The sequence below is a fragment of the Hippocampus comes genome, unplaced genomic scaffold, assembly GCF_001891065.2.
Source record: "Hippocampus comes isolate QL1 unplaced genomic scaffold, H_comes_QL1_v1.1 scaffold139, whole genome shotgun sequence".
NCBI lineage: Eukaryota > Metazoa > Chordata > Actinopteri > Syngnathiformes > Syngnathidae > Hippocampus > Hippocampus comes.
Window position 1 is genome coordinate 237,051 of NW_017804829.1, and position 7,753 is coordinate 244,803.

The window sequence follows — 7,753 nt, forward strand, 5'->3', positions numbered from 1 at the left end:
TTTGCGCACAAACGAGTGCAAACATCTTCTAACATACTATGCCAGCGACATGTGCTAACTTTCTTCTTTACATGGCAGTTGGTACAATAAATGTCCATTCACCTGTTGCCATTCATACAGCAGAGTAAGTCAAAATAATAGTAACATTGTTTCAATAATATCCCAGATATGCTTTGCAAATAAAGCCAAATGCAACCTCCTGGTTTAATGGACTACCATCCATTCGTATATTAAATACATGAAGTCAGACATGTTGGACGGAGATCAAACTATATTATTGTACGGTTATCACGTGCAGACGCATTGAGAATGTGCTGCTTTATTTTCTATTTCCATTGGCCCTTCTCATAGTCCCACTTGGAGGCCAAACCTTCGACCGGGTTCACCCTCATGTCCAACATCCTCTGGATTTGTTTCGCCTGCCACTCACTGTCAAAGGTCCGGGGTTGCGCGGGGTACACTGGAGACACATACAAATCGGAAATCAATCCTTTACGTATCACAAAACCGAGTGAGTCGATCACTTCGAAGGTGTCCCAAATAAGAAATAGGGGATTTTTTTTCCTGTGAGGTTTTAAGAGCTTAATTGCCAATCGCTATAAAATTCTGAAAATCCGTTGAATTTAAATGCGTCGGCTCAAACCACGTGACGCCCCTGACTTTTCTTATTGGCTACCATTATGTAAACAGGAAAAATGCTTTCGCGTGTGGAGCGGACTTTTTCTCGCGCTTTTAACAACTTGTAGCTAAATTGGCCGTCCTGTGTTAGCAATACGGACAATTAGATTCCTGTAAAGTAGAGGACGAGTGGCATGATGTTCCATACTCTACAATCTATAAAGAAGACACGACGACACGTTGTACTGAAAACGTATTGCCAATTTGTGGATTATGTCGACACTTGACCAAACAAAACTTCAGCGGAACTGTCATAAAAAGCTCCATAACGTTTAAAGACTTTTGGCATTATAGTGTACACAAAATGTTACGACTTCCAAAAGCGTAAAAGTGAGTATAAGCCAGACAAGCCACCTGAACGGAGGGGAAAAAAAGAGGCAATGACGTGTAAACGAGGGCCCCTGAACTCACCATAGATGGACTGCCACCACACCAGCAGCCCGGTGAGGCCCAAAAAGATGAAGATGCCCCCCATGACCGTCTTCCACTCGTCTGTTTTCTGCTTCATCTCTGGGTAAGTCTTACGGAACATCAGGCGGTACACTGCCATACGTTTGGACAAGGTCAAGGACATTTTAGTGACTTTCTGGAGTTTTTATTCAAACATCGTGTTCGTGTTTGGAGCGTACAGGCTATCTTCTCCTCTTTGGTCAATTGGTTCCAGGGCCCTTTCTCCTTTTCCTTGAGAGTCTTGTCGGCAGCGTTCAACTCATCCTTGTAGGCCCTGTCCGGTAACGGGGTGTCCATACGATCACAGTACATGGGCTTGGACATGTCCGCTATCTCGCTTACATCAGCTGGAACAAAAGTCATCCACAAGTACGTCAAAAAATGCAGTCGGTCTTGATTATGGTAATGATAATCACAATGAAGACTATAACATTTAAATCCAATCAATTATGACTGCAAATTTTAATTGATGATGCCTCGCGAAAGTAGGTCAAATACTGTAGAACATTTTGGAACAAGCTCCAGAACTTTTTTTTACAAGCCAGCTCAAAGAGCTAGCTGGGGCTCAGTTAGGAGCCAAGACCTTCTAAAAGTGTTTATAATTTCCGAAATAATAGTAGTTAAGTTGTTTAAAATAGTTCTGAATGATTAAGAAATAATTCACCGTTGGGGTTTTCATAGACATAAAAGGAAAGCTTTTGATACAAGAGATTACGATATAGCAGTCTAATTGTAAAATTTGAGCGATTTGGCATAAATCGTTTGGCATATAAATTGATGAAAATTATTTTTGTTGCGGGCCACATCGTTGTTATGGTGTCCCACAGAAGGCCGTTATGACGGTGAACCCATATAAATGTATGATCAGCTTATATTGTCATACATACATAACAAATTGATCGGTAATGGTTTTGAAATAGGTAAAGGTTTTTCACCTTGATTCAAACAAGTTATAAAAGTGGCCCTGAGGAGGAGGTATTTGACCTGTTTCTTCTTTGGTGTAAATGACGATTCTAAACACTTCTCCCCACCTCTTATAAGAATAATTAAATATGATACTGTACCATGACCATGACCGTGACTCGCCATGGTGGCGCTACTCGGGGTCACGAGTGCCATCACGCGCCTGCCAAGGAACCTTGTTCCGAAACGCCCTGCAGTCAGGCCGAGCATCTGTAAACACCGTGCACAAAACCTGGCATTAACATACTGGAGGAATTTGAAAACAATAAATCCACCATGAGAGCGTAAAGTGTATCTCCATAAATAAAACAATATTTCTTATCCATAATTTAAAAAAACTGAGTAATTGGAGTTGAGTGATATTGTGTGATTGTCTCTTTTATTGCATTTTAATTAACATTTTCTTATCATTTGTTAACATTTTTATTTTTTTCAAATATATGTATTGTTGTTAAGGCTTGAGCAGCTACTGCTGCAAGGTCGCTGTATTATTTTATTGAATATTATTTTAGGAATTATGTAAACACGTAATGTTATTGTTTAAAACTTCATAATTTGTTAGGATCATGTATTATTATGACATTCTTTATTTGTGCCACGTAGGAATTATGTAAACACGTAATGTTATTGTTTTTAAAAACTTCATAATTTGTTAGTATCATGTATTATTATGACATTCTTTATTTGTGCCACATGGTTGTCAGAAAGGTCCCTATCAATTTATCTTTATTTTTCTTCAGAGGTTTTTCATTTGCATGTTATAATTTTTATTGCAATGTCGTGTATTTTGAGTCCACAGAAAGATACTCATTGATGTATTCTACAGTGAATTCCTGCGAAAACTCATGAGGTGCCACAAAATAGCAGCCAGGCACTTTTTTTTTCTAATAGACGAAATGAAGCTCCTTCCCCTCAGCATAGGTGCTTTGCACCTAGCTGCCACCAGATGGTGCCAAAACAACATTTGGACTGTTAGTTCCATAAATATTTGGATGTTGACATAACTTTCCAGCATTCCGCCTGTGTACAATATCACAATAGAATTTAAATAAAACAATCGAGATCTGCTTTCAGCTCCGAGCTTCAATTTGAATGTTTTTATATCCAAATCGGGTGAGTGGTGTGAACATTTTATATGTGCCTCCACCTTTTAAGGGACCATATGTCATTGAAACTAACGTAATCAGAAATCAGATCACTTTTCAATACTTTGTTGCAAATCCTTCTCATCTCAATCCGTGGACGTCAACAAGGAACAGCTGAGTAGCCATCCAATTACTTTTGGTCCCTTAAAAGGTGGAGGCATGATAAAATTAGTTGTAATTCCTATACTGTTCATCTGATTTGGATGTAAACATCATCCAATTCGATCTCAAAGTCTGCACTTTAAGCACATCTTGATTGTTTCATTTCCAATCCATTGTACAGAGCTGCAATGCTGAAAATTGGGACAATGTCCAAATATTTATGGAGCTGACTTTCTTCAGTTGACTTCTGCCCTTCATGAGGGGATAGGAATTCAGCCTGTGTATAATTGAAAAAATATATAGAATTGGGGAAAAAATGGAATCCCCCCCCCCCAATTCTTTCCCAAAAAGCTCATAAACTAACATGTGTGTTTTTCATGAAAAATAGGCAAAACGGGGGGAAAGAATCACATCACTCCCCCCCAAAAAAAATATAAGATTGATAAAAATGGGGATGGGGGGGGATCAGTGAATATGCGAATCGATGACAGTATAGACATGGCATTGACCAAAAAAAAAAATGGCAAATAAGTTTTTCAGCAAATACTGAAGTATTGATTCTGATAACGAACAAAAATAGTGTGTCCAGAGATGACGCACCATCCCAGGCAAAAAGGCGGCATGGCCCGTCCCTCTGGAAGTACACCCGAGGGCCAGCGGAGATGAGCCCTCCGCTTATTGAATTTTGTCAAAGCACATTAAACGTGTCATCTCTCAAATGATTGGGAATTGTGGACATGAATTTGTTCAAAGTGAATAGGTCACATTTGCTCCTCTTTTGCAAACTGTTCTTACTCATGTCTTTTTTTTTTTAAACATACTTGCTGCACTAAGCTTGCTCTTGTCTCCTAATTCAGTGCTGCAACCAAGTCTGAAATGATTCCAAACAAGAGTTGTTATTTTCACCTGTTGCTGGCAATGGTTCACTGAAAGTGAAAATGGCGGAAATTGGCAGGTTGTCAAATTTAGAGTACAAGCTGACCTTCTAAAAGGTTTTGTGCTGAAAGGCGACGGCACGCCCGCAAAGCAGGGAGTCTTTTTGTTCCATTTAACGCAAGACACATTGTTACAAATAAATGAATATTCCACACAAACCTGACACATGCAATGGCCAGTGTGTTCTCTTGTGAAAGCACTGCTAGAGATTAATTCCCTGCATTGTTCACCATCCCGACTGCACGTCCACGACTCTTCTCTCAAAGAGCTTCGGAATGGCGTAGTTGAGGAAGAGAGGCTGTTTTATTTCCCCTCTGTTCTTGTTGCTGATTATTCCGATTGTAATAGTGGATACTCACCATGGTGCTGGTGAAAATTGTGCGTGAAAAATAATTAAAAAAAAGCTTCTTCTTGTGCTCCGGTGTCGAGTCTGTTTAGATATCAGGGACACATGACGGGGAAGCAGTGAGTGGGCGGCTCCCAAGCCCAGCGTGGCAAAGTTACAAAGGGAGTTAAAAAAATATAGCTATAAATATATCCATATAAGAGTTATGCCTGTGACAAATGTGGAATGTTATTTACTGCATGCAACAGGTTCCAAAAATGCATGAAACTGTCTTTTTCCCTTTTTTCCTTGCACTGCTCACTTTGTGCACAAGGGAAGTTATATAAGGACACGAGGAGTTAGTTCACTGCCAGTTTGTTTATTTTTTGTTCCTTTTTTTATTTTTTATTTTTTAAATGAGGGACATTATGATGGCATTTAAGCATTACATTAAGTCATGGTTTATGGGGGGAAAAAAACTACATTCAACAGTTGACTGTCCCACACTACTTGAAGATTTTATTTTATTTTCTCATAAGTCTGGCCAAGAGCCCAGAGGCGAAATGCCTGAAGGGAGTGGGTGTGAGAGAGAACGGCTAGTTAACCAACAGCAGCCAAGCCAGAGCAAAGAGGGGAGGAGCCTCACTCGGGTCAGCCAAGGACGGGTTCATTTCTATGAGAGCAAACTAGAATGTGACCTAAAATCAGGCAGATAGTCCAGAGTTTTAGAGAAACCAACACAGTGTATATGAGATCCAAGATGGCGGACAGTGCGCCAGTGTGTTCGGCGACGCTCCTGCTATTTCGGGTTTTTTTCCTTTTCGCAAATCAAACATTCAAGATGGGATTGGATTTTTCACTTTAATCTTAAAACCAAAATGCTGAATGATGTTTACCAAATGCGTCCTCTCGATCGAACATAAACATAAAAGAAACGTTCATGCTGACTAAACTTTTTCCTCTCCTTGTAAAAAAAAAAACAAAAAAAAAAAACGATTTGATTTGATTTTGACAGCAGCAACAGGTTTGACTTGACATTTTTTATTTATTCAATGAGGTTAAATTTTTGAGTATCGGGCAGGGATTTTCCCTGCAATATTCTCCAGTTGGTATTCGCTCTTACTTTGATGCCAGGTTTCTGCCAGTCACAGTTGCTGACTTCATTTATTATTATTATTATTGCAGTCAAACCTCGGTTTTCGTCCATAATCCGTTCCAGGAGGCTGTTCGAAATCCGAATTGTTCGAAAACCGAAACCCCGCTCTTTAAAAAAAAAAAAAAAAACGATTTGATTTGATTTTGACAGCAGCAACAGGTTTGACTTGACATTTTTTATTTATTCAATGAGGTTAAATTTTTGAGTATCGGGCAGGGATTTTCCCTGCAATATTCTCCAGTTGGTATTCGCTCTTACTTTGATGCCAGGTTTCTGCCAGTCACAGTTGCTGACTTCATTTATTATTATTATTATTGCAGTCAAACCTCGGTTTTCGTCCATAATCCGTTCCAGGAGGCTGTTCGAAATCCGAATTGTTCGAAAACCGAAACCACGCTCTTTTAAAAAAAAAAAAAAAAAAAAAGATTGAAGAGGTTCTTGAATCTGTGAGCAAGGCTCTCGGTCCTGACCTTGATTTCACTGATGCACACAGTTATAGAAAATATCGGACAGAAGGATTGATCATTCTGGCAACTCTGCTTGACCCACGCGTCCTCATTGAATACGCTTGTGAATGTGAGAACAAAGTGGCCCAAGCCAGAGGCTCTTTCTGAATTGGAATTCCTTCTATCAAAGCAAAGTCATAAAGCTGCATCTGATCCCCATCTTGAAAGAGGAGAAAAAACCAACTGTTGCACTCAGCCTCCACGAGACCAAAGACGGCTCGTAGTTGCTTTTTCAAGAGCACAGCAACAAAAGACCAGTATTTCAAACATCACTCAAGTGGCCTCATGTCAAGTTATCGGTATTTGTGTGTGTGTGTGTGTGTGTGTGTGTGTGTGTGTGTGTGTGTGTGTGTGTGTGTGTGTGTGTGTGTGTGGGTGTGTGTAATTCAGAAAGGAAGCAGCAAGTCAAGGTGGCTGCATTGAAGGGCTGGCAAAACAACTCCAGGGAGAAATGTCACAATTTGGTGACGTCTATTGGCTGCAGACTTGAAACGCTCAGTGACTGTATTAAAATTGGCCATAATGGTAAAGTTGTACAGTACTTGGTCTTCCTGTTCAAATGGCAAAAGTACATAGATGAATATCGTAGTAATTTTCTTTGGAAATTGATCGATAGTATGTTAAAGCAACCAGCCAGCGTTAAACTCTAAAAAAATAGAGTGGCAAGAACCTGTTCTTAGTCGCGGTGGCAGCCAGTTGAAGGCAACTCTTCAACGTACAGTAATTCTCAAACAACGACATTTTGGTCCACTAGGTGGCAGTATCGCACAGCGTTTTGAGGACCTGGGAATGAATCCACCAACGGCAGCGTCTTTGGGGACGAAAGTAGCAATAAAATGTGGACTCTTCATAAATACAAATAATAACATGAATCGATTGCTCGTCTTCCTGCAACATGAAGAGAAGACAGCAACAGCAACAGAAAACATTCCAAAGGCCAGAATGATGGGGGTGAAACAGCTTTGCTGCATTACATAATTACAAACAATAGTGCATCTCGTCGCTTGTGTTACAATTCATATTCGAATCACTGGGCTCAGATCCTCCATTTTGTAAATTGTATTAGTGATTGGGTCAAACGTAAAACATTTTGCGAGGTGCTGAATATGCTGTATAAATAAATATGAGTGGTGTGTTAAAACATGTTAAATGTGTTGTGTTCACTTGTTCTGAACTGTTTAAAAATGTTCAAAATGTGTTTTTATTTTATCAGGAATATTACGATTAGTATTCGTATAGTCGTTTTTTGAATTAACCCTTTCATGCACCCTCTAACCTGATAACATGATAAGCTGTCCACTGTCGTAACCACTGTCCCTGAAAGGGATAATACATATAAAAACAAATTAGAAATTGTTTTTTAGTTTCCAGCTTTTATTTCAGCGCTTTTACTGATATTTTACCTTTTTGCCGCGGTATAGTTTAATGTATTATTAACAACTCTATTTCGGTACAAAGGTTAAAGTGACAAAAAGTATCGGATCGGTATCGG

General features: G+C 39.4%; 1 protein-coding gene across 5 annotated transcripts; it reads right to left on the minus strand.

Annotated features, from left to right (window-relative positions):
* Positions 1 to 251: 251 nt before the first annotated feature.
* cox4i2 (cytochrome c oxidase subunit 4I2) lies at positions 252 to 4,858 on the minus strand. Of its 5 annotated transcripts, none has more exons than XM_019866540.1 (6): positions 4,634 to 4,858; positions 4,434 to 4,542; positions 2,193 to 2,301; positions 1,308 to 1,475; positions 1,090 to 1,221; positions 252 to 460 (listed from the first exon to the last, which is right to left on the minus strand). In XM_019866540.1, the coding sequence occupies exons 2-6, from the start codon at positions 4,440 to 4,442 to the stop codon at positions 327 to 329; spliced, it is 552 nt and encodes a 183-aa protein (XP_019722099.1). In that variant the 5' UTR covers positions 4,443 to 4,542; positions 4,634 to 4,858; the 3' UTR covers positions 252 to 326. The 5 variants fall into 5 exon arrangements, with proteins under 5 accessions (XP_019722099.1, XP_019722121.1, XP_019722114.1 ...); XM_019866562.1 differs by lacking the exon at positions 4,434 to 4,542 and adding an exon at positions 4,160 to 4,209 and having other exon boundaries at positions 4,634 to 4,852; XM_019866555.1 differs by having other exon boundaries at positions 4,505 to 4,542; positions 4,634 to 4,852.
* Between the last annotated feature and the right edge of the window lie 2,895 nt (positions 4,859 to 7,753).